Source organism: Anser cygnoides, chromosome 1, assembly GCF_040182565.1.
Source record: "Anser cygnoides isolate HZ-2024a breed goose chromosome 1, Taihu_goose_T2T_genome, whole genome shotgun sequence".
NCBI lineage: Eukaryota > Metazoa > Chordata > Aves > Anseriformes > Anatidae > Anser > Anser cygnoides.
The window spans coordinates 71224784-71252516 of record NC_089873.1 but is presented as its reverse complement, the minus strand read 5'-3'; the positions used below and the strand labels follow the sequence as shown (position 1 = coordinate 71252516).

The window sequence follows — 27733 nt, the reverse complement described above, 5'->3', positions numbered from 1 at the left end:
TTCAGCTTTTTTTCTCAACGCTTCTGTCTAATGCAGGAGCATGTCATTCCTGGTTTTTAAATGAGTTTGACTGTGTATTTCTCTCTCTATGGTGTACTGAACGTGTGCTCTTAGGTCATCCATGCCACTTGATGAAATATAACTAGCTTTATGAATTTTATTTCATAAAACTTAGATTTGTGGAGTGAAATGGATGATAAATTATCACTTGACAGCCATTAATGAAGCATACGATGTTCATGCTAATGTAATTCATCTGTGATCACCAGTGGAAAGCAGATTATTGCTCCATTTCCCTTTTCAGAAAAAAATGTTTCATGTCAATCAGAGGCAAAATTAAAAGCATAAGGCAACAGTTAGGGATTATGCTGGTTAAATCTGCATTCCCAGACCGTTTGCATTGTTTAATGTGCCAGAAGCAGCTTAAATTTTCCCTCTGCAATAGAAGAGAATGTTCAAACTTTATCGCTGTGGCAAAGACTCAGAGTTCTCAGTAATCAATATTTCTTCCCTGGTCTGCTACACTTTTTCACTGTGTAATAATGGCTGATGCAGATTGTGGAGATCCTCCTCCATGAGTATCTTCTTATTTATTTATTTGTAAATCTCTCTCCTCTGTTTCAGATAGGAATATGAACATTTTGCAGTACTGTCCAACTTCTGATTCCTGGACCAACTTTGAACTTTGTGATGTCCATGTTCGCAAACAACAGATGCTCTCTGTTGAAGAAACAATATATCTGGTAGGGGGTTGTATTCATGAACTTGGGCCAAACCAAAAATCCAGCCAAAGTGAGGACGTGTTAACTGTGCAGTCTTACAACATTGCTACCAAAGAATGGCTCTACCTCAAAGAGAACACATCAAAATCAGGTCTTAACTTGACTTGCACTCTCCACAATGATGGAGTTTATATATTGAGCAGGGATATTACCTTATCTACAAGCTTGGAGCACCGTGTTTTTCTGAAGTATAACATATTTACGGACAGTTGGGAATCACTAAGACGCTTTCCAGCCTTTGGACAAAACATGCTGATTTGTTCTATGTATTTGCCTGATGTGCGAGAAGTGTAACAGCATCAGGTTTTTCTTTTCAGCTCGTTAATCACTCTTGGAAGAATTATTGCTCCCTCTAAGTAATTCCAGTTTCAGAATGTAATGTGGTTGCATAACATAGACATAAATACTGATGCCATTATTAAAAAAAATAAAAAATTAAAATTAAAAATCCAGTATTAAGAGGATGCTTCCAGAAACAATTTTAATATTTCAGTTTTTAAAAAAAATATTATTTTGAATTTAATTTCACCAAATATTGTTTGCAACTTTAATATAAAATTATTGTGTTGGTAACCAATGAAGGCATTGAAGGAACTCCAAAGAACAAAACTGATCAGTCTAGTTTTATTCTCCATCTTTATAGACAACATAGAAGATAAAGAATATACATGATAAAAGTGGATATAATTCAGTAAAGTAAATAAGAAGCTTAAGAAAAATAACAAAGGGTACAATTTCTTTTAAAATACTATTTTTGCTCAAATTATGTTCTGTCAAATGCACAATGTTTAAAATTGCTAACACTCTTGTTATGTCTTCTGCAGTCACAAGTGAAATTATCAAGGATGCAATTGTAAGCAATTGAGTATCACCAAGATACACATATTCCCCTGAGTTATTTGTAATAAAATGCTTTGTGAGGGACTGGGAGGAATTGCCCGAAGGCTGAAGGTTTCTGGTTGGATACTAGATGCTCCTATAGTGGCAGTTGGCAGTATTTATTACAGCTATTATAATAGAGGTAAAAAGGCTACAAATTCATATTGAGAAGTTTGCTCATTTTCCAAAAGGTTTTAAGTTGTATTCTGCATTACTGGGTTTTAAAGGTCAAATTATAGAAACAAAGAGAGAGATGTTGGCAACAAGTTACGGAAAATGTACGTGAGCACATACTGTTGTGATTCTGCACCAGGCCCACTCTGCTTAGTAACAGTCATCCAGGACAAAAGGGGAGACTGAATCACTTAGTATGGAAGGGTTCATTTGTGTAAACGACTTCCTATCAACACCAGCTCTAACAGGTGCGCGTGAATGTTGGCTGTTTCTTGAGGTACCAGGAACCTGATAGAGATTACCTTGTTTGCCACACAAAGTTGTTAGTTTCTCTAAAGAATGTAATGAGATAGTCACCATGAATACTCCTTTGTCTTCCCTAGTTTCTGCATATTGCCTGAGATACTATAATCATGGTGGGCCCCTTTTTGTAGTTGGCAGGGGTCTTCTGAAGGCACCTGCCCAAGTGTGGAATGTGTGCTCTCACTACAGGAAAAGGAGAAGGTCTTGGTCATCATGGAAAGGTTTCACAGCTGCTGCCTCTAGGAAATAGATAACCAAGTTCGGTATGTGTTGAGCATATTGCAGGGATGTTGGTTGGTTCTGCATCAGCTATTTCTTGAAATGAGAAGACGAGATGTAATTCACCTGAACACATTCCTGATATTTGGAGATGTCTTTTTTTTTGAATTCAGGAATCTGAATCATCTTTTGAAGATAAGTGCCTTTTTGTAGAGAGTAGGCAAAGGCTGCAATGGTTCCCTAAAGGCTCTTTTAACCCCTTTCTTCTCCATGGTCTTGAATGAAATTGGTACTAAAAGAGCTAACAGACTTGAAGTGCCTTGCCAAATACCTCTCTGACATTCAGTGCTTAGGTGCATACTTTCAGTGCTTCTGATCATGGATAGCAAACCAAAGAGAAAATCCCAGGAAACTTTGGTCTAGAATGAGAGTGTTTGGGTTTGAACCTTTTTGCGATATAGGTAGACATTAAATAAAATAAATAAATAAATAAAATAAATAAATAAAAACTTTGGATATCCAGGATTAACCTCTTGGGTAGGAATTTTGCAGCCTGGCTGAGTATGTTACACTTAAGCCCAAACTAGTGTCTGTCATTCAGCTGTACGCATGAATTTCATGAATGAAATTGTCTATGTGTTCATTCCTTTGAAAACCTGATGCACTGAGCAGGTGATATGTAATGACAGTGGTATCAGACCAAACAACGGCTATTCTGTAATGAAGAAATGAGATGACTTTCATAAGATTCTTAAGTGATGTTTTTTTAACCTTAAATTTCAAAAGTGTTTTAGAATAAATATAGACAGTATTTCATTGTCTGGTGAAAACCAGAACAAAAGTTACCTCAACCACATTAATTTACTTGCTTTCCTTCATTTCTTTTCAGTTCGACATTCACTACTCTACAATCATCCTTCAGTCAACTTAGATTAATAGTGGTGGAACAAATCACATTTGAGTTGCAGCATTCTCCTCCCTGGCAAAGTAATTTTGAAGAACTGACATTCCCAGATTTGCAGAGTGGTATATCTAATGAAGTCCTTTCAAACACATCCATTTTGTAGTGCAGGCATCATTCCAAAAGCAGTGATACAGTGTTTTTGATATGATTATTCTTTTTCATGAGAGGCCCTTCCATGCTGGATAAGTACATGCTGGTTTCAGCTTCCGGTTATCAAGTGACCACAGTGCAGTCTGGAGAACCTGCTCAAACAGAAAAGAGAAAACGGCTCAGATTTTAAATGTTATCAGACCCTTGTGTGAATCTGTGGTGCAAATTCATCGATGCTGACATCTAAGAGTACTACAGTCACAAATCAAAACTGGTGTTGAATTTAGTGGTACCAGATTAATTGGACTGTATGACTACAAACTGAAATACAGATTTTTTTAAAACAAAATTCATTACAGAGAGGTATGCAATGTGGGTGTTCCTATAAATTACGAGGGGAAAAAAAAACGCATCACAAAACTGTCAAACCATCCCTTGCCTTTCTCATTTTCTTTCCATCACTTTAATATTACACATAAGGCACTGTTGAGCAGCTTCTGTCCTTCAGGCCAAGGAAAACTTGTTGAGAGTCACTAACAGTTAGTAATTAAAAAGCTGCTTTTTAGCCAGTGGAAATGTTGTTCAGTGATTAACTTTACTGTGGTTACTTTCGTGGTGGGGAAAAGGGTCCTAACTTTAGGGCAAATAAGCTTTCTTTGAGCAACAATGATACAAGTTTAGAGCAAGGGGCCTTATGATCTGATCACCTGGAAATTCATCAGTGTTATCCTGATGTTGCTTCTAACTTACCATGCGGCCTTGGAGAGATCACCTTCTTGCATCTTTGCTCCCCAATATAACACATGAGTACGAATGTTGGTTGTGGAGAAACAAATGGTTTCTTTGGCGTAGTAGTGTTTGTGAGATCTCTTGAATGTGTGAAGAAGTACATATATTCTCCTTGTAATTGGAGACTTGATTATTAAAACTGCTTGATGGAAGGTGACAGGATAGCAACTAGTAATCTCATTTTGGTCTCTGCTAACTACCTTCATTTTGAACTGATGGCTATTTCCAGTGTGTTTCTTTCGTTTTTGTCACCTACTAGCTTATAGTTTGTCTAAGTTTCCTAGTCTTGGTGTTGTCAAGTCTGTATCCAAATCCAGAACTGCTGCTTTCCTGCCATGTCTGGGTTATCCAGTGCTTACGTATCCACTTCTACATCTTCGTAGTCTCATGGACTGAGTCCACTTGATACTAACCAGTAAAAGCTGACTATGGTAGAGGATGATCCCACATTGAAAGGAATATCACCAGCCTGTAAAGTCCCGGGGGAGGAGTAAATGGAAAACTCTGGGAACTTCAGTTCCTTCTCATAAAATAGAGAAGTGTTTTAAAATGTTGCTCACATCAAGCCTAAGAGAGAGCATAACAGTTTTTTCCTTTCCAGGAATGGTTTATGGTTTTCAATGTGAAATAAGAGTTGTGTGGGGCTTAAGTTTAATCTCTCTGGCCAGTTTCCATAGATTCCTCTTTCTGCCCTGTCAGCTGACCTTTCTTTGCCTTAATATGTTTTCCATTCTTTGAGGGTTTTGTCCTTCCACATCAGTGTCCAGACTGTTTTGATGAAATCGTATAGTAGCAGTTTGTTGGCCTTTTTTATTTGTTAGCTTGTTTTTCACACTGGTCTGTATCTATCAGTTACCATGATGAAAGTGTAATTTGTAATTTGGGGAGAACCTTTTCATATATTCAGTTCTGGGCTCTTGGAAGAGAACTTTTCCAAGCTACAAATATTTTGTTTCCTTTAATCCTTATTTTAGTGAGAAATGATGCTACAGATTCAGCGTTTGTGGAAATTGACCCGCATCAGTTACGTGAGAGAGAATGGAAGGTACTGAGTGCAATGACAACATTTAGCACATAACATGCTTAAAGATCTGCATGAGTAGAAATTAATCATCCTTATCATCCCTGTAAGGTAAGGTATATACTGTAAATGACGTTAAACCAGAGACGATCCCTGGGGTATCTTTCAGTGTTGCCAGTGAACTTAAATGCAGTTACCTAAAGTCCTCAGAGGGCAGAAACTCTTAGCATCCATGGTATGTTGTATTGATTTTGCATTTATAATAGTGACCAAAGGGTGGCTCCCCATACCCACAGTAAGTCTTAGGAACCTGAACAAAAGCTGTAAGATTGAAAAAGTTTAAACATCTTCCTCTACAATTATAAACACTGCCATTCTCAGAGTATGTTTTCTATTTAATCAACTTAGAGTCTGTTTTAGTGTAATCTGTTTTTTTTTTTCCCTCCACCAAAAGGAGGGTGGAATTCGGAAAAGGAGTCTGGATTTTGTGAACTAATGGGGATCAGGCATTCACACCTTTAAAATTGCTGTCCCGATTATATATGGTACATGGATTTTTGTTTTTTTCTAAAGAGTATTCACATCGCCAATAACATATATTATTATGTCCTACAAATATCAATGTTTTCTAAAGGTCATTTCAGTTCCTTTATTGTAATTAGAAGGGTGAGACATGTTTAGCTTCTGAAATACAGACTGCTTATCTTTTATGAAAGAAAAAGAACCACTACAATTACTGTATTTTTCTAGTGGAAGCCAGATTAGACGCTGTCCAGTTTTAGAGTATCCAGTTATACAATGTGTTGCACATCATCTAATCATATATGCTTTAGTAGGAGAGAAAGATCCTGATCAGCACCTGAGCACAGATATTTTCTATGTGATGGTACTTGTACCGTTATTTAAGATTCAACAATGAATGCAAGCTCTCCAAATCCTCCTTCACTCACTCCATTTTTTGGTTGGAATTTATGATTGTTTGATCTGTTGTTGATTTTCCACTGTCTGATATTTTCCAGATGTTTCTAAGGGTGTGCCTTACGATAAGACACCCTTTATAAATAATTTTCAGAAATACAAATAGTTTACTCTGCCTTACCAGTTTTTGCCTATGAAGATTTTACCCTGGTGCCTGGGTAAATCCTTTTCCAGGGCAAACGATAAATCTGATGCTTCTATACAGTAATACTCAACTTTGAGACAAGATGCTGTCAGTCCACAAATCACTGCTGACATAAAATTTCTGATGCAACCATCAACCTCCTGTATGCTGTCTGTCTCTTTTGGAGTTATTTCCACCCCTTCTTGTTCAAGATTTCTGTACACGAGTACAAGTGATAAAAACACCACTACTGTCAGGAGTTCATGGGAATCTTACACATAACTGCTATGTAGGTTTTGATCAAACCTAAAATCCTCTTTCCAAGAATCTTCCTAACTTTAAGTTCTCACGTATTCAAAATGACTTAACGTATAAACTTTCTGGTTAGCTTTTATTGCTCATGCTGTGAAACATGGTTCTATAGTGCATTACTTGGCAAGTACTCATAGTATAAGGCATTTAAGTGGTGTAAGGGTAGTAGAATCTTATCTTTTTTTCTTCAAGAAGACTTCAGCTATGCAAGGTTTAAAACATAAAAAGTGATTTTATCTATTCTCCTATGGAACTTAGACTAGGTCAAAGATTTGCATTATTCACTCACGTTAAAAAAAAATGTTACTGAACAACCATTTGGGAGGTGATGTTAGAAAGACTCTGTTTTCCTCTTTGGATATTTTTATTACAGTTTTCTTTTTCTACTGGGTATACTACATATGTCTGGTATCACATTGTATTGCCTTTTTAGTTGGTTGTAAGGGAAATTTTACCCTTTTACTGGTAGGGCCTTGAATTACTGTGAAGACCAGAGCTATGTCATCTGAAACGTGTATTTTGCAGTTGTAAATTAGCAATTCATAACTGCTCTGAACCCCATAAAAACATGATTTTGGGTGGTGGGGGTGGAGATGAAGTCAGAAAACAGATGCTTAGGAATAGCCATTCTCTAACCTCCAGGCATAAGCAATTTTCAAATGTAGAAGCAGGCAGAAGAAATTTTAAATGGTTTTAAAATAACAACTCCCTCTTCCCCTCTCTCCCCTGCAACTCAAACCCTTTCAACCACAATAATTTGTGGCAAGGCATCTGTGTATTTGGAAAAAAATGTTAGTGGTGAGATAGGAATGCACAGTTCTTGGGCAGGTGATCTCTTATCAGAACTGCTACTTGACAGGCCAAAAAAAAACCTACCTTTGGCTTCAGTATGACTTTCTCACTGACATTTATGACTCTTTAATGACATGTTATCTCCTAACATGTATAATGATAGGTGCGTCAAGGAGAGGAATCACAGAAGACCTATTGTATACCTAATAACAAATGCACAATAGTCTTGTGGAGAGCCTTTTTTTTTTTCTATTAGGGCCTGATCCAAAGCCTTTTGATGTTAATAAAAAAGAACCAGCTTTGAATTAGGCACATATTTCAGTGCCTCTTTCTTTAATTCTGAAGGAATCTGAAGAGATGTGAACTGTACAACTGGCTGATGAAAGAAGAGGCATAGACTGAAGACTTGGAGAATTTTCTTAAAGTATGATCTGTGTTATGCCCCATCTGTATGCTTTTGTGTTACATTTCAGTCTCTGCTGAGTGTTGTCTGTCTCTGTTAACACAAATCTTTCAAGTATACTGACTCTAAGTAGTCAGGAGAATGATGTTTTCCTGAACGTATTTGGGGAGAAGGCAAACATCTCTGGAATGATGCTGTTGGGGAGTTACTGAGAAAGCATTTCTGATACTTCATGACTCTGAACAGCAAAGCACTGTTGTGTGCCCTGGTCTACATTTCTTGTACCAAGAAGCTTAGTATGGGGGATTAAAATTTTTATTTTAGATTGTGGTGCTATGAGATTGTTTGTTTCTTTTTACAATGTCTCTTAAAAAATCTTGTTTATAGGCATGTGGATCCTTCTATCACATGCTACAATAATGCTATACACAACAAAATGCAGAGTATGGTCATGTGGAACAGAGAGCTATCATTCCCGTTTCACATTGTCAACATACAAATACAAAAGATCTATTTGCACAAGGATTAGAACTTTGACAGATATTCATGAAAGGTGAAACGGCTCCAGGAACAGTCTGAGAGCAACCCACCTCAGGGCTATACTTGTATAGAAAAGATAAGGGTGTATCCCAGGGAGTGAGTTCAGATCCTTGAGGAAGAGGATGGACTTGAATCCAAATCTTGTGTTGGCAAATTTCCCAGAAAACATAGTCCCTTCTCTCTTCAGTTTGTTTGTTTAACTTCTTATTTGCTTAAGCCAAAATAAAATAAATTGGCAGGCTTTATTTGGGATAACCAAACTCTGTTTTTCAGAAAATATTTACCCCAATCTATTTACATGTAATACCTGCCTAATTAGGATGTTTAAGTTTGCATTTCCTATGTATTAGTTCCTTGTTTTTTTGTTTTTGTTTGCCTTTTTTCAGTAAATCTGTTTCAACTACAGAGCTCTTTCAATTAATATTGTTAATGCTGTGTCCTCTGAGTATTTGCAAAACATCTCATGAAGCAAGAGTAGCTCTCTGTCCTACAAGCTGCTCTACTTGTATCTATCTGTGAGGAATGGGGCATGGGCTTTACTGTCACTGTAGTTCAACAGTGACAGACTGAACTGTTGAACTTGCTGTTCAAGATTAGTTGTAGATACTGTCTGCAATATTGAGGAGTGTTTGTTGTTGACCAATGTGGCCATAATGCCCCTAGAACATCCCCTGTAGGAGTAGCAAATGCTGTAGGAACCCTGACACTGTTTCCCTGTGGATCTTCATCTGATCCATATACCCTCCAACACCTTCAAGTCAGAGTGATCATCTTCTGCCAGCTGCTTTGCATGAAAAGTTCCACTCTCTATATGGCCCCTGGAGTCCAAAATAAACATACAGGAACATAAACTCCTTTACCCCTTCTGGGCCTAGCACTCTGCCGACTCCTCACCCCTCCAATGGTAAATAGAAGTCAAAAAAAAAAAAGCAAATACTTCCATTCCACCTGAGATCAGGGACCCCTAAGTCACTGGCAGCCAGAAAAATCACTCATTTTCTGCCAGACTTCCTTCGGCAAAGGGAGATTTTAATAGGGAACAGTCTCTGTTGGCTTCAGGCCTCTCAGTTTGTCACCATTAAGGTGATACTCACCCTGTCAAGATCTCTGCCAGTCTAACACCTACTTCCTTCAGGTGCCATAGGGTGGGACGTATTAGGAACTCAGCAGCCCATTAATTCTTTCCTGATTTCTGTGGGAGGTCTTAAAAGAGGTTGTAAGATTTTCTTCAGAGGCAGCAAGTTTGGGATTTGAGTTCCTCTATAGCAAGCATGGGTGGTGCATAGTAATAGTCAGACTTAACTGTCTTTTTATTAAAATCAAAGTGGACTTGTGCTTTAAAAACAAATGAAGGCAAAGGTCCAGGAAATATTTTGGTGCAAAGAAAATGTGAATTTGGGTACAGACTATGCCATTAATTGTAATGTTCGCATGCATGTACAGCAATGACAACTCAATAGATGCAGATGTAGATTTGGTAAGAAACGGGCAGAGGTTTTTCAGCATGATCTACAATGCTTTAACACTGAGGCATTACATTTCAGACACCTGAGCGCAGACTGATGTTTCATAAGTTTGGCACTTAGTGCTTTCTGGAAGTGTTTCTAATTAAGCATCTAGAAGTTATAGTCAATGACTCTGAGCCATTTCTGTAAATTTTACAGAAAAAAATGGTATCTTCTTGGTATCTTCCTCTTATGAATGCTTTGCAACTTTGAAAATACTAGTGGTAAAACATCTATCTGCTCAATGCAGCATATTAAATTGGGTAGTCTCCCCTCAAGCCATGTTATCTGGACAGAAATAGTGAGGCACTTAGCTCACTTCCAGTGTGGAAGTACAATTCTTCCAGTTCGAATCTCCACAGTTTTTGTACAGTGCATTCTAGATAAGAGATTGGTAAATATATTGTATGCATGCTGTCCATTAAGAGCTATTGAAAAGTGATCAGTAAACAAGGACAGTATGACGCAGGGAAACCACTCAGCATTGATTTAGTTAAGCATTAAGCTAAGCAACAAAGAGGGAGTACATACGCAAAGGGAGAGAGAGACAGAGAAACAGAAGTAGCTGGAAATTATCTCTACAGCAAAGTGATAAATACACTTTTGGTTTTGGATGAACACCATTTTTGTCCAGGTTTTCTCTAATCTTTTTCAGCTACTAAAGTATTCAAATGCTTTTTTGTTAATTCCATGTTCTCTGAGTGTGGTCATCTGTTGACCTGCTTTTCTACTTCCTCTCAGCCACAGTTTGTTTTATAAATTCTGAAAGATGTCTCTTCCTTCTTCACCCTTCCTTTTGCTCTTCCATCTTTTGTGTATTCTGTGGCAGGTAAATTTATTGTATGTTGTAGATGATTTTGGGAAGAGAGGGTAAGCCTTGCGCTTCTGTCTCTCCGTTATTTTTTGACAGCAGCAACTATTGGAGAATCTTTAGGACCCAAGATCTTTACTGCACTTCCAAGCATCAGTCATTTTATGAATGCACATCTATTGGAAGAAATAGTCTATTCATTTGTGATTCAGATCTGTACTGCAAATATCAGTTTTGATGTCATGTGCTATGTTGCTGATGAAATCCTAGACTTGCCAACAGGTTTGAAAATTATTAGCTGATGGTTTGCTACTAAGAGTTGACAGGATGGCAGAATAGTGTAGGGTATTTTTTCAGTGATCGTGGAAAAGCCATTTCAAGGCTTTGCCATTGCAGGTCTCCGTGTTTTGCAAATATACAAACAAGGAGACAGGGGTGCCCACAGCAGAAGTCTCAGGGTGAATCATTGATTTATGCCATAGAGTGTTTTTAAAGCAGTAAGATGTGGCTGGGTGTGGGAGGCAAAGATGTGTTTCCTTTCCTATAACCCCGTAAGTGTGACACAGTGGACATGTTCATTTTTTGGGGGGATAGGAATTAAGCTGCCTCAGTGGAAGCAGTGCAGTGGAGCTAGGAGTAAAATTTTCCTTTTCTGCATGAATTTCAGCCAGCTCTGCTTGGCCATGGTGCCAGGGTATATTTTGTGTCAGAATCTGAGATCTTCAAGCTGTCCAGTTGATAATAGTCTGTAGAAAGGTGTAGTTTCATTGCTGGTTAATTTGGTCTGTGTATATGTATACAAATTATTTCCTATACACATTCAGGGCAGACCCTTACTCCAAAAGTTGTTCGTTCTTACTCTCTTATCTCTGCACAGCTTTTCCTTTAAATTTAAGGAAAGTTGATCCTAAGAGAGATCTGGAACCCTTTTCCAAATAGCCACTCTGATTCAAGCTGACTTTGAATGCCTAATTACAAACTTAACAGAGCACATAAAAATACAAAGAAGTTAAAATACTCTTATCATTTGAAAAATAAGAAGATAAATCTCAAAATTTATATGGTTATACACCCCAGGTAAGATGGATTTAATAACCTCTTAGTGATGGGTACTCTGTCCCACAGGAGCTTTCAATTCCAAATGTGGTTTTGACACAAACTTCTGTTTGTCAAATGTTTTAAAAAGTCATACTTCGTGTTAAGAATATTTCAAAAAATAAAACTCATGCACCTAGGATAAACTGTATTCCCATATTCCACATTTTTAGTGTACTGCTTTTGAAAAGCATACCATGCATTCTATAAACATTTATCATATAATACATTTCCTTTAGTAAATATTTAAATAGCTATCTAACTATCCAACACAGATGTAGACTTCCCCAGAGGCGGGGGGAGAAGTTGATGCTAGGTGTTACTACATGTACTGCACAACCTGCTTTTGCAATAGTGGTGCATCATAGATGAAATAACCTATTATCTAGAACAAATACGTAGGTTTTATTCAGTTAAAAGGTTATTTCTCTGAAACAAAAAGCTCCAGTGAGTGGAAGCTTATTTTAGTTGTATATCTGTGCTGTTCTTGGTCATGATGGAGATGTCTTTTCTTAGGCTTTTCAGTAACAGTAATTTCCCTGTTTAAGGAAAGAGACAAACTGCATTAAAACACACAAGTAGAGTTGCAAGGTGCAGATTTGCTAAACAGGATATGACCTGGCTTCTCAAATCTCAAATTCTCAAGGCATTAAATTGTTGGCAGTTTGGCAATTGTGTTAGTTATGTTGTGGCTGTATCCTGGGCTTAACTGTATGTCTGTACTCCCTGCCTTAGTCTTCCAGTTCACCTCTTACAGTGAGGACTCTGATTTTCCTCAGCTAAAGATACATGTATTGCACAAAACATGTTTATTGCTGGACTGTAGACTCTTCGAAGGAAATTCAGAGAAGGTCAGTTCTTGATAGCTGTGGAAGATGGGCGATCTACTTTGCTTTTTTCCTCCAGTCAAAATATTCCAGAGACTGGAGATCACTGGCAAAAATATGAAGTGTTTGCCTGTGGCTTTATCATGATGTCATTATAGGCTTGTGATAACAGTGCTCCCATAAGACACAATAGTAATACACATAAGCATGGTTGTGCTCTGCTTAACTTTTAAGTTTATTCTCATTTCTGCTTTTGCCTCCAGCGCTACTTCCCTCTGATGCTCTGTGATTTGAAAGCATTCCCAGTGGACCAGGAGCAAAGCCCTGGGCTTGTGGCATCCTTGTCGCTCTCTGTTCTCTTACTGGCTTGCTGTTCTGTTAATGTAAAGTTAATTGCATGCTTTTGAACTGTTTGTGACAACAAATTATATGTGCAATAATAAACATTGGTAGCTCTTTTTGATAATAAAGGTATCCCAGAGCTGTTGCTGGGCTCTATCAGTTTGCTGAAGAAAGGACTTTCATCTGTAACCTTTTAAACAATTTGTCTGTGACCGAGCATGTTAAGAAATACTCCTTGCATATTCCAGGGCTTGCAGCTCTTTTATGTGTTGAAGGGCCTAAGGAGCTTTGTTTTGTTATTATTATTAATAATTTTTTAATTTGAAAAATACCATAGAGAGAAAGATAAAAGTAACACCATTTTGACAAGTTATGAACTATTTTGTTTACTGGGGCCATGCAGAAGCAGCATCTTCACTTTCTTGCTTTAATTTGAGATCATTTTTTCCATCTCCTTCCCTGATTGTTACTACTCTAAACTCACCCACTGAAAAAAAAAACTCAGATACAGTATGAAGAGCACTGTAAATGCCTAACAAATACAAAACAGGTAAGAATGATGTAATTTTTTAAAGTAGAAATTTGGGCCCTTAAACAGCTCAAAGGGCTTGTCTACCCTAGAACACTGTGGAGATTAAACAGCTGCAGAATATGGTTAATTCTAGGCTATGTCTTCCTTTTGTCTCCTAACTCGTGTTTTCACCATTTTCTCATGAAGATAATTAAAGTAAGTTGCTGTGATCTCCTGCCATCACTATATTATACTGAAGCTGTGATATTTGGCAGAATTTATCTTCCAGTGTGAAAGCAAACATTTTAAAGCAGGCAAATAATGTCTCACTGGAAGATGTGAGTTAGCTGAAGATTATGTTAAATATCAATTTAGAAACATGCCCAAAATTCTGATCTCTTTACTGCTCAGGTGTTTTGTTTGTTTGTTTGTTTTTGTTTGTTTGCTTGTTTTTTTACTCACTAACATTCATAGCACATTTCAAATTATTCCCAAATCCAGATAAGAGCATTTATGATAGTGGTACAACAATACACCCTACAATAACCTATTTAAGAATTTGACCTTGAGGTAGAAAGTGTTTTAGAGAGATTCTGTTAAGGTATGGAAGTATGGGATCCTCTTTGTTTTGCTACTTCTGTGTCATTGGGACAATAATATATACAAAACAGGATTGGTGCATGGATGAAAATAATGAGGAATAAGGCAGACAAAACTAAAGGTTTGACAAGCATCATCATGATAGTAGATTCTCAAGTTAATACAAAGCTCTAGAATAAACAGTGGAAGCCAGCACCCTGAGAAGGTAGCGGTAGCACAAAACATCATCTCTTCATGTGTTTCTGTAACTCTGCAAGGACACTGTGGGACTTCTGTGCAGAAAAAGAACTAGCCAGATATAGCTGAATGTAATCACCATGATTGAGATCAAATAGTATAGAAGAAACTGAGTAAGAAGAATCAGATGATGTTGCTGGATAAGAAGGAGCTGGCTGACAAAGTGTTTGTGGTATTTGCTCTGATTGTGGCATGGATTCACAATGATAAGTTGATGACCAAGGTTAATGCCCAAGCCAGAGTCAGCACCAAGACAGCAGTAGCACTTTTGGGAGCTCTAAGATTTTGGAATGATTCTGGTTCTTGTGACGGAGATGAAACACAGAGTAAATGCTAGCAGCAGGAAGAAAACCAGACTAAGCTGCAAAATCTTGCAAAGTATGTCTCCCAGAAGCCAAGTCAGTTGGGCAGGAGAAGCAAGATTGAAGAGCATGAGGATAAGAGTAAGCAGGTCTGTCACAAACACGCTGGGAAGTGTATCCAGATGATTTTTCTGTAAGGAAATGTACATAGCCAAGAGTGAGGCAACCAAAGCATTAGTAGAAAATCAAACAGGATAAGTCTAAATTCACAGGAATATATCTGAGCAGAATTTGCGTACATTGCACACAGTCTTTTGAGATAGCTGATTTTAAGTCTGCAATCTCTTGATATATTCAGAAAGGGAAGATCATTAATACTTCAGTATTTCTTTTAATCTGTTTTTGACAATGCCTTTGCTCTCTGTCATCAACAGGTAGTTGGACTTCCATAGAGATCTTTAAAAAATCAAGTTCTTCTCAAGACAAGGTTGACAGTTGTTTGTCCGCTTGACAAACAAAACTTGAGAATTTATTTCTTCTGAGACTGGAGAACCAGCATTATAGTTGCTTCTACCACAGTGTACAATGTTAAGTCCTGCTTGAGGCAAATCAAAACAATCTTCTCCCAGAATCCTGCTCTTTGAATAAAGAGAGATATTATTGGCCCTAACTCCAGGTTTTGGAAACAGGGAGGTGTGCTGAACTGTGGACTATGAGTAATCATTATGCAACTCGTGCATGAATGCCTCCCTCAATTCAGCAGGCTTTTAAAGTGAATCCTTTCCAGAAGAGTGCCCTTGGGCCAGATTGCTATGCCAATAATTAAGAGCACTAACTGTTATGGTCTGAAAAGTCTGAAGGTAGAAGGGTGAATAACACACTAATGTCAAAGCTAAGAATGGAAGAGGAAAGTCAAAATGACAGTGCTCCCTGAGGATGCGATAGAATTTATCTAAATTCAGGAAAGGTTATGGAGAAAAATGAAAGGGTTCGATTTCACAGAGCTGGGAGAAAAGACCCTGCAAAAATGATGGAAGCAAATTTCATAGGTAGGGATATCTTTTATTAGGTCAGTTGATGAAGCTGCAAGAAGTAGGCAAGCTTCTGGGCTTTGAGTCCCATCCTCAGGTCTGAGGAGAAGCAGTAAAATCCATGTCAAAGAGCAATTAGACAATTTTCCACAGATTGGGATTTCCTGATTGTTTGCTGTAGTCTCTAAGAAGTGTTCATTCACTCAGCAGTATGTATTTAAGCTTGTTCAGGTGTGAATATTGCAATCACAATGACATCTGAATTGCATGCTTCCAAATTAGCAAAAAATCATGACAGCAAATTCTTCCAAAGTACCCTGGGGTGAGTCCACTGTTATCCAAAGATGCACTGTGTTCAGCACAGGGATGTATTGCATTGCATCACATTGCTTGTGAGACCTGGGCATTGAGACAAAAGCCTTGCTGCAGGGTGGGGGTATTCCTGCTTGTGGAATACATCTGTGGATTGGTTTTAGTTTGGTTTGGTTTATTTTTAGCTCAGTTACCACTGTTTTTTTTTTTTTTTTTTTTGTTAGCCAACATTGTCGTAAACAGGTCAGACATTTGTATCTGAACACTGCCAATGCAGCATGCCCACTTTCTCTGCACAGATGAAAGATTAGCAGCACCACTGTTTCTCCTTGTCCAGTCATAGTTGCATAGATGATGTTTTAACTTTATTAAGGCTTGCTTTATGATGGAGCGAGCTTTCTTGTTCAGCATTTGTCACATTTAGCAACAGGAATAACACAAAGAGACAGTTATCAATTCTTGGGTTGCTAAAGATTTGCAGTGGTAACAGGGTATGCAAGAAAAGAGATGACTTGTGATATATGATCCTGGTATAGGTCAGGATGAACAGTGAAGGAGAAAAGAAGGATGTAAAAGGAGGTTCATGGAGATAGGTGCTGAACTTAGTCTTTGTGTTGTGGAAAAGGGTAGCTATAAATGTGCTACTAAGGTAAGGAATGAATGGTTGCTTTGAAGTCAAGCCTGGCTGCCACCATTCTCATGTTGTCATGAGTCAGTTCAGACTCAGAAAGTGCCAGGCTTCCAGCACAAGAAAGGGTGTGATGCTGGGGCATTGCTGTGTACTCGAAAGTGTGGTCTGCAGAAGCCAGGGTTGCTGCCAAAATTATGTGTGGAACCACAGCCTGTGGTCTGACGGTATCAAGACTTCGGTGGCAGTCCTGGCTTATGACTTCCCAGCTCCCTCCCTTCTTCTTCACCACACATTCCTGCCTCTGTGGTACAGCACACTGCCCACTCAGTTGTGCTGATAAATCACTTGCATAGCAATGCTATAGAGCAGGTCAGAAAATCTTTAAAAAAAATAAATCTGAAGGGCCCGAGGGTTTGGGAGATGGCTAGCCAATTTAATCTGAGGCTGCAACTCTCTGAGATAAAGTATGGCAGCATACTGGCTTGAAGTTTTTCACCTCCACTTTTCCCAACCTATGACTCTTCTGCACTAATTCTGTCCCCTCAGTTGTACCACACAGCTGTCCATGCAGTGTACACGGTGTACCCTGGACTTGCACAGCTAGAGCAGGGGCATTTATTTGTCACTTGTTCTGCTTTGCTGCCATTGCCTTGAGTGGGGCAGCTCCTATGAGCTGTGCTGGTGCAGGTGGGGGCCTCACCCCTTGTGCCACCCACTGCTTGATTCAATTGCCCAGTTCACAGTGTCTTGTTTTTCTCACTCCAGCTTTCCGCCTTCAGCTTTATGCTTTCTCTTAAGGCAGGGCCGCAGTCTGCCCCACACATTTCCAGGTTTATTCCTGGTTGCAGTTGGTCTCACCAAGTAGGAAAGTATGAATTTGCAACCTTGTGGTTATTTTTATATAAGAATGTCTTAATACATGGTGGATGTTTGAGTCTAGCTTTCGATGTTTTTCAAACGGTGTCTGTATTTTGATTTTTAATTTGCCTCTGAGCAAGACTGTCTACAAACATTGGCCAAATATGCCTATCTGGGACCTGGAAGGGGTCCCTGGAGAAAGCATTTCAAGTCATTTATTCAGTACTGGCTGCTTTTACATTTGGCTTGAAGTCTGACAACTTTCCACCAGACCTGCAGCATAGTAAAGCACATCCTCTCTATGACAGCAGGAGAGCCAAAGAGCTAGCAGGTTGCAGGAGTGAATGCTATAAAACAGATGTTATTAGTGGGCTTCACCAAGGGTGGGAGGCTGAGTACAGTAGCCCTATTACAACCTCCAAGGTGGGCCACAAGATTGCTGTCTTATGAGCAAGCTGTGCCTGCAGTATTTGGCTCAGCATCGCATCCTGAAAATTCCAGTGCTGAGAAGCACTTTTGCGCTATGAGTAAACTGTAAGCTAGATTTGAAAGGAAAGATTTTGATTAAAATCAGCATTTCAGAGCCTTCAGCTAGCAGCTGGTGTGGTGTTAAGGATGGACATCGTTGGAGACTCCTGCGGTAAAGAGGCCCCATGTCTGAGTGTTTAAACCAGGTTCCATCCAGTTGTGATGGTGGTTTTTAACAGTCAGAGGAAAAAAAATATTGCTGTATATTTACACATAGGGACAGATTTTGCTCCCATTAAAACCAATGGCAATGTTCCCGCTGATTTCCATGGGTGCCTGCCTCAAACTGTTTGAACAGTAAATATATTCTTCTGGGTGGGAAACCAGGATAGAAATCCCTCTCACAGCCTGCTCCTAGCACTGCAAATGTCAGGGTTTTTCAGCGCTAGGCTCAGAAACGCTACTTCTAATTTTAAAATCCTTTTAAACTTCAACCACTATATGTGGCCTTACTTTGCAGCTGTCAATCATAATCAACAGCCAGTATTATATTAGCTTGTATTTACCTCTATTTTTCCCTGTATGTGGAATTATTTCATTTTTATAAATATCAGATATATCACAGTAATTGAGAAATATAGTATCAGATACAAGCATTTGCTCCCCAAGTGCTTTTAATCAAATAATAAGTCTTGATATGTTTCATTGACACTAGATGAGCTGATCTGGTAAGGATTTTTTAGTGCCATGGCTCATGCTCTGTATGCATTTCCCAAAGTTTTTCTGCAGCTGTGGGATATGTATTTTGTGTCTCTCTTCCCCATCTCTGTCTTGACTGAAAGCTTTAGAAATTCATGGTCATTTGGGACTTTTGGGGATACAACATATGAAGTTTATAGAAAACATATAAAAAAAAAATGTATCCCTAGCTTCTCCCTAGAAATTCGAGACAAGAGACTTTCTCTAACAAATGTCTCTGAAAGCTTCTTAATGCAGAGCATTCCCTCATAAACTGTTGGCTTTGTTGGAAACCTGTAATGTATATATAGGTTTCTGTTTCCAATAGTTTTCAGACCTGTGTACAGTCAACCAAATTATACAGAGCCAAAACTTCTAGCAAACTACTGTCAACCTGTATCAACATTTACATCAATAACATTTGGTATTGCTTGATGGATTGTCTACATCCAAGATTTGGAAATGGGTATGGCGTCTGTGTGTTCAACATGCTGTCTACTGAAGGCTGTTCCTCATTGGCAGTCAGTGCTTCCTAAGCATATGATTGCCTGATGAACAACCTGCATATCCCAAACTTCTTGGTCCAAGTAAACTATGGATTTCTTCTTCGTGTTCTGAAATATGCAGGAAGAGGACACAAAAAATGTCTAGCAAGGAGGGAGTTAAAGATCAGCTGTGTTCTTTGATTGCCACGAGAAGCAGAGGGGGGAAAAGAAAACAAAGAAAGAGAAAAAGAAAGGGAAGATTTAAAAAAAAGGGGGGGGGGGGGGAAGAGAGAAAGAAACAGAAAAATAAAAACGAGATACAAAAACTAAGTAACTAGTTCAGTTGATGTACCAGTGCTTCTAATACCCAACAGATATCAACTTGTGCTTAAGCTGCATGCAGCTGATAGCAAATTGCACCCCTGTTAACCTTGGAAACAGTTTTGAAAATGCTCCTCACTCTTTTCTCATGCTAACGGAACATTAAACAAAGTTTTGAGCCTGTGCAGGCGTTCTTTAGCCCCTGCCCATTACCCATGGAGTAAAATCAGTCAAACACCTACATAACACCAACAGTTTGCAAGCCTGTTCTGGTTCACTGCAATGAATTTGGCTAGCAGATGTCATTTATGACAGAGCCACTCTTTTAAAATAACAGGATTGTTGAGGATATAGCTACATTTGTATACTATTCTGCTCTTCTGAATGAGGAGTGTCACTTTTGTATAAAAGTAATAGATCTTATGGAAATCTCCCAAGAGGAAAGAATGAGGAATAAAATGAATGATGGCAAAGGAACATAAGCTTTCATTTCCTACTGCTCCTGCTAGGTCAACTATCACCCATGTTGGGGTAGCTGCATTGTTTTCAAGGATGAAAGCAGCAAGCCCAGAGACAGAGAAACCCCTGATTCTCCAGGCTTTGGGTGCTCTAAGAGGGAGAGGACAGAGATCACCCTTGTATGTACTCACAGACGCCTGCTCTGGTTATTCACCGGAGGCCCAGTGAGGTTAGCCCTGCTTGCTTTCTCCATATGAAGGAAGAAAATGTGAAGGAAAACTTGTCATATGATTTTTCTCTGTGACGCTAATGCTTTTACAATGAAATTGTGAAGCAAAGAAAGAACTCAGTTTACAATGCATAAACAATGATCTACTAAATATACGCTTTGTGTTAGAGATGGCTCCTTTTACAGTTCAGCTTGTAAGAACTGCGTCTTCAAATTTTTTTCTGTTTTGTTTTGTTTTTCAGAGTCATATTCAAATTTTCTTCTGTCAGTGACTGCACATGTTGTCAGTAAAAGTAACGAGATAACCTAGAAGGAAGAAAAGCTCACATTTATTTCCTTACTTTGGCACAAATTACTCACTAGTCAGAATTTTTGAATCTCTTCACCTTTCTGAGGTAAATAAATTGAGTGCCATGCGTCTTAATATGTATGGGTCTTTCATATAAGATGTTAAAAACTGCATTGTGTAGATAATAGGTCCATTGATGAGGGACCAGACTGGGAACTGGCTGAGCTGGGTTCTCATGTAGCTTCTCTCTCTGAGCAGCTGTGTGGGGTTAATAAAATTGCTGAGCCTTGGAGCCCCCCTTTGCAAAAGCTTCTCTCCCAGTAAAGCACTTCAGAGTGTAGAGGTAAAAATGTCCAAGTATGGAGGGAGTCGATGACTGAGTGACCTCTCCTCCTACGTCACAACACAGGACTCATTCTGTTTTTGTTTGTTTGTATGTTTGTTTTTTTCCCTGCCCCCCTTTTCCTTAGTTGTGCAGCTTCTGCTGCTGTTAAATGTAGAATATTTTTAAATGGTGCCTTATCAGTGTATTGGTTTAAAAGTACTCATTTCCTAGCGGCCTTATGACTGTGGGTGGTGGCAACCTAGTGTGAGATCCACTGAGATGACAATCAGTATATATAAGCATGAAGCATTCTGTTGCTGTTTTATTACGGTTGACATTTGGGTAGCTAAAAAAAAAAAAAAGTGTTAACAAGCTATATAAATAATGTATTTTTTGGTTTGTTGTGATGCTGAAAATATAATCTGTTTTTAGATCTGCCTGAAATGTTTAACTTTTAATTTCTCTATCAAATTTTGCCTTTTTTAAGTGAAAAGGATTATTCTGAAATAAAAGTTTGAAATGTTGCATTTAGTGTCAGTGCAAACCATTTCAGCTTTCCAAGATTTTTATCTTTTCTAGTCAAAAGTATTTGTGAAATTCAGCACAACTTCATGAATTGGTTTTAGCCTTCCCAGAACTACATAGTTCTGTGAATAGGCTATTTGCCAAAAAGCAAAGAAATGAATCTGCTCCGTTCTATTTATAAGCAAAATCTGTAAGAATTCATCAGTGTTTTGCAGAGCTGATTTTGCAGACCTGTCTCTGAATAAATTGGATTAGTTTTCAGTCTTGTAGTGTGTCTATTCAAAATAACAAAAACAAAAGTCCTGAATGTTTCCCATAGTTTTGAATTTATTTTCAGCTGTGGTAATGACATGTCATGCTATTTGCTGTCCATGTTGATGCAGACATTTTCTATGCTTCTGTATGGTCCTTCGTAAGTGAGAGGGCTTTAGACTAACATCGCACAGATTCAGGTTTTTGCTTCCCTGTTTTCTCTCTCTCAAACATTTAACTTTCCTGACTGTGCCCACAAAATGGCGACAATGCTGCAAGGTCACCAGGGAACAGTAAAAAATCTCCTAGGGAAAGGCAGTTGGATTAACACTATAGATTAGAAGATATTTGTGCTTGACTGATTTTCCAATATCTTCATTAACACTGGTGTTGATAACATGGCTTTTAATAACTCTCATAACCACAAATGCAGCATGGAATGAAGCAAATAGGTCATTAATCCCTTAAAAGTACAATTTAATGCAATGCTTCATGACAGGAAGTGAACAGGATAATAAAACCTTTACTGTTTTAAGCCACACTTAATATTTTTACTGCACAGTTGGCTTGACAAAATAACTCTTTGTGAGTCATCACTTCAAAGTAAGGTCCTGGGGACCAATTAAAGTTGTGTCTGCAATCCTAATGCATAACTGCATGTAAGCGTGAGGTATTTCAAAATATCTCTTTCAAGTAATAAGAGTTGTACCCAGATGAAGTAAAAGGGACCTTTTGCTTCAAGCCTTTTAATTTAATATGCTCATGTGTGGAGACACCCTTGGGGAATGAGAAATTGATTTTCATTCTTTGCATAGATCCTGTGGTAATTTTCACTGTCGAAGTAGTCCATGGAATTTTTCTTCCAAAAATAATATCCTTGACAGATAAACAATAGCAAGAGAGATTGTAGTTGATTTCATGCTTTATCTTGAAAGAAGCCAAAATGTCCCTATTATGGCTGATTAAAAAGCAAAAAATGTGAAAATAACTGCCTTGCATCCAGTCTGCAATTTCTGGACCAACAGGACTGAATGGATTTAGAACAATATGAGGATTGCAGAACTTCCTTTTCTAATTTAAGCTATACAGACAACATTGATGCTTGAACAGGCAAGATGTTTAATCTCTCTTTGGTTGATTTGCACCTTGAATGAATTCACAAAGTGTCTGTGTTGTTCTGGTGTTGCTGATATTATCATATACCTAATGTAGATGTTCTTATCTAAATAGCATAGTGAGCATTTTTGTGTGAATTTTGTAGGTTTTTGGAGAATCAGCTTGGGTAGTAAGTCCTTATAAGGAACATGATGGTTTTTGTTCTAGAACAAGTTGTATCCATATTTTTTTTATTGCTAATAATTTTTATTAGCAATATTTATCAATTTTTGTTGCAACTAAATGTTGAATTATTTCAAGATTCAGCCACTTCTCCCCACTAGAAAATAATTTCATAAACACTCACTTATCTTCCCTTTTCTTTCAGAATTTCCATGGATTTTAATTGTGCAGTTTCTTTATGAGCTGGGTTGGTGAATGAGGACTGGAAAATTGCCTTGCTGCTCTAATACATCACAGGATTGTTATGTGTTAGTATCTAGACAAGTTCATAAGAAATGTGCTGTGTAGAGGGAATGGAAGTGCAAAGAAAAGGTGCAAGTATAAGTGGTAGAAATTTAAGATGCAAATGTAAATAACAGACTTTGCACAAGAATATTTAGATTTTTGTCGTCTATCTAGGAAGCATTTTTTTTCAGGTCTGTTCCTATGAACAACCAACTTTTTTTTCTCACCTTTCTCCTCCCCACACTTCCTGATTATCTGTCTTTTCCATTTCTCTATACTGTATCTCCATGTAAAGTCCAAGAAACTTCTTGGGATCCTGAAAGTAGACAGCTTTGGTAAATGATTAGTAATGCTTCATGTACAGATTTTTGAATCCAAGTAGGTTCAGCCCGTGGGAAAGTTTTAAGTCCCATCTTAGGACTCAGCTCCAAGTATTGTTAAATGGCTGAGGTTAGAAGTAGTGGGGAAAGGGTAAATAGATGCAGAGCTGTAAGTCAAATCTTTACATCCTTTCTTTTCCCTCTCCCCACAGCTTTGCTTCATGCACTGTTGTTATATGAGTCAGTCTGTTTCTCCCCATGCAACCCCCTCTAAGTGGGAAAGTGGATCTATAAAAACTAATAGAAATGAGAGGGAAAAAAAACCAAAACAAAACAAAAAAAAACCTCTTGATCTTCAGACTCAGAGACTTTGACCAAGAGCCAAATATTTCAAACAGCAGCCCTTTCATAACTGGGAGAGCTAGTGCTAGATCTGTTGGGTATGCAGTGTGACCACATAACACTCAGCACATGTCAACATAACTGATAACCAAATTGTACCTCTCAACCTCCCATACAGCATAACTTTGGCAGGCTGCCAGTCTCTCAGTCCTAATTAACACACTGCCATGCTATGACTGGAAGGTTAAAGCCACAGCTTTATTTACTGCACAATTAATGGGTAAACATGACTTAATCATAACTTAAACATTCAGCATTTACGAGAAAATTTCAAAATCCTTTTAGGAGCCCTTTTGACCTCAAGTCTCCAAGAAGACCTCTTGTAATGTGGAGTTAACCACTTGTTCCATCGAGGGACATTAGGACTCTTCATGACACTATAGATTTCCATTCCTGCACAAATTAAAAACAACATCAACTTAAAATAGGCATTATTGTGTGGGGGTCTGAGTAGTCATAGTCTCATCCCAGTGGCAGGGCTCTTCTGGGCAAAATCTACATGTGATGGCAAGGAGCAATGACTTCAGTGAGGATCCCCAAGTAGCAGGATATGTCTTTATTGTTCTTGGACCTCAGACAGTAACACTCTGCTGTGGCCTGCACTGACCCTTCAGCTTTGATCAAAATGCAGCAGCTTAGTTCTGGTCCTGCAAAGACCTAAGTTTGTGCTTAGCTTTACATCTTGTGAACAAGCATGTTAACTTTAATAAACTAACCACTCATAACGTCTGGCATCCACGTACTATTTGTTTATTATGTTTAGAGCTTTAGATGATATCTGACTTACTCAGTTTCAGTTTTTAAGCACTGTAGAAACCCACCAATGTAAAGCTCTTCAGATAACAACAAATTTATTTTTGCTCATGAGAACTTGTATCTCAGTGCCTAACTTATGATTTGCCTCGCACCCAGGCAGACGTGTAATCATTTAAAGTAGCCTAGATGTCAGACCAGGAGTGGGGAGAAATCCCAATCCTTGTGGAACCACAGCAGGAGTTGTGTTGTAGCATGGTGGCCCACCAGCTGCACCTGCTTCATGCTGGACCATTCACATGCTCAGAGTTAAGCAGCCATTCCTATCTCTAGAATGAAGTAATTTATGTATTGCTAGATGTACAAGCACCATGTTTTGATAACAGCCTACTACTGCTATCACTAGATGTACAGCCATCTCACTAGAATATGCATAGAACTATACACCTAAAAAGGACTGGAGGGAGAAAGAAGTTACTTTTTCTGAAATAGAATGACTTGTAGTAATTATGAACTAACTACTAAAGTTTATTACTATTCAATATGGCAATATTTTTTAATATCATGCAGAGGAACTCAAAACAATTACCCACAATTAAAGAGTACCAGACCTCTTCTGCCAGAACTCCTGGTCTTCTAGATCAGAAACAACTGTCTGTTTATACTTTGCTCTCTGCCTTTGTTCCTATATCATCTTTGTTACCAGCACACTGTTTTTGCTAACACATTGCAGTAAATGCTGAGCTGGCAATATAACCTCTCCTACCCCTGATTCAGGTCGTAGTGAAGAGAATCTTTGGGAAGAAAGGAAGTGAAGAAAAGAACCACAGTGGGCCACTGAAGAATTTTAAACTTCCCTTTAGATATATTACTGTATTTTACAACTCATAAGTTGTGATATGAAATTAAATTGGTCAAGAATTAAAATTGTTCATATTTTGGTTTTTTGGAAGATGCTATATACTAACAGTGTTAGCACAGTTGCTAATACCTGATTTTTTCATTGCTGTACGTCATTCTCCTGTGTACCAAAAATGCCGTGCCTTCCTACATGCAAGACTCATGTAAGGGCTTGTGAGAAGAAAAGCGGATGTATAGAAGCTGGTGCTTCCCTTGGAGTGTGTGGGAATAGAGGAGAGTGCAGTTTATTGTGGACTGTCCAGAAGGCCCCCAGCAGTGCTATTCAGATGGACAGAGCTGATCAATTTTGCCCCTGTACATGGGGTGCAGTCTTTCCCAATCCTCCTCCCTGCTCCTTTGAGCTTCCTTCAACCCTTTAAGTCGTGTTTCCTCTTAGAATTCAGCCCATGCTAGAGGTTGATATAGACTGGGAGAAACTGCAAAGAAAAGGAAGCTTTGTGGTTCAGGGATTGGCCAATCCATTGGCAAAATTCCTCTGCCCTCCTACACTAGTCTTGCCACTGCCCATGGTGTATTTACCACCTGTTTGGGTACACCTTGTGCCTGCCAAGTAGGTAACCATTGTGCATTACACTATTTCAGACCTGCACTTAGGTAGTCATGTGAGACCATCTTCTAGGTGTGAGACTGAATGAAGAATAAAGAGTCTAATATATATATATATTTTTTTTTCCAACCGTGCCATTGGCTTGCTTGCACTAAGAGGGAAACTGGTTACTGTGACTTCCATGCTCCTTAGCTTTCCCATCTGTCCAGTGGAGCTAGTGGTGTTTATCAAGAAAACATGAATAACTTGAAGTCTTCATTGTGTTTGGAGAAAGCTTTGGTTTCTTGGATTTGAGATCCCATTGGAAGTGTCGAATAGTATTAATGTAAAGAGAACATGGTGGGTTTTTTTCTTCCTCTTCATGTGTTATTGACTTCTTGGCTTCAGGAATAATGTTGCACATCCTCATCTGTTTCTGTGCCAATGCTTAATATTGTGTGTGCCAAGATACGTTACAGTGTCTGTATTTACTATGTACAGCCTACATACTGCCTTTCTGAGTAAGTATGGCAGCAATGTAGGAGGGGAAGGGGGGAGTATCTGTGTGTCTGTATATAAGATCATATATTTGTACAAAGTGTGTGTCTGTGGGCTTCGGAGACTGAGGGGAGTCTGTGGTTCAGACTGTCTGCCTGTGTTTTTTTCTTTATTTTCTCTGAAGGCAGCAAAATACGTTGATATGGATTTGTTTTACAGGAGCTTTTTGTATTTTAAGTTCGTACATTTCCCTCACATCAGATCTTGCCAATCATCCTTTACTTACCAGTACTGTGAAAGCAGGTTACCCAAAGGTAGCAAGCACCATTCCCCTGCAGTTTTCTCTCCTGAACTGCTCAGAGACATACTGTAATAAGACTCCTAGTTAAAAACAACAGAATATCAGCATGAGTAGAAGGGGTGAGCAAAAATGCCTGTGCTTATGCTACATGTGTGCTTAAGCATTTAGCTGAACTAGTGCCAAGGTTGTGATTTTATACAACAGAAATACTGCCACTGATTTGCTCTGTGTAACTGTGGCCTAGTAACTTTGTGAATTGTGTCCAGTGTGATGTTTTTGTTCAGTATTCCCACTGGTAAAATGAGGCTTTAATTCTGGTGCAAATGAATAAAAGAGAGAAGCTTCATGTAGACTAGTCTACAATGAAGAACAGTTTTTTCATTCATGAAAATATACTTCTGATTTTTCCCCCCAGAAATGAAATGCTTGCAGTAAGAAAGTACAATACAAAGGAAGTGAACTCTTCCTGACTGCTGGAGGTTGTAAGTAATGACATCTTTTTTTTCTCTCTCTCCCCCCCCCCCCCCCCCTTTGTTTTTCCCAACTAGCAAGATTTCTCAGTGGAAATAAGCTATTCAGTCTATGTATGGATTGTTCATCAGAGGGATTGAAATACATTCTTCACAAGCATACTGAACATGCCCAGCCATTAACAACAAAATCATTGGTGGTGAATAAAACAAAGGATATTACACATTTCCAGTGGGGAAATTGATTTATCTTGCTTTGCTTGTTTGTCTACATTAAGAAATGTCACACATATTCGAAGTGCTTTGCATAGCTAGTGTCTTGGGTTTGCCATACAAAAATCGCTGCTAGACTATATTTTGGCATCTTTTTCTTGGCCTCATTTCAGTGAGGAAAAACTGCTTCCAATGAAGTATTTTTAGACAATTTACTTCTATATTAATTATATATATGTGTGT

At 38.5% G+C, this 27733-nt stretch overlaps 1 protein-coding gene across 1 annotated transcript in view; it reads left to right on the top strand.

Annotated features, from left to right (window-relative positions):
* Positions 1-27208, top strand: part of KLHL42 (kelch like family member 42) — a 38335-nt gene extending 11127 nt beyond the window's left edge. Inside the window, exon 3 of the mRNA XM_013172872.3 lies at positions 625-27208. Within this exon, the coding sequence (XP_013028326.2) occupies positions 625-1076 (452 nt within the window). The 3' untranslated portion in view covers positions 1077-27208. The remainder of the gene's footprint in view (positions 1-624) is intronic.
* Positions 27209-27733: the final 525 nt, after the last annotated feature.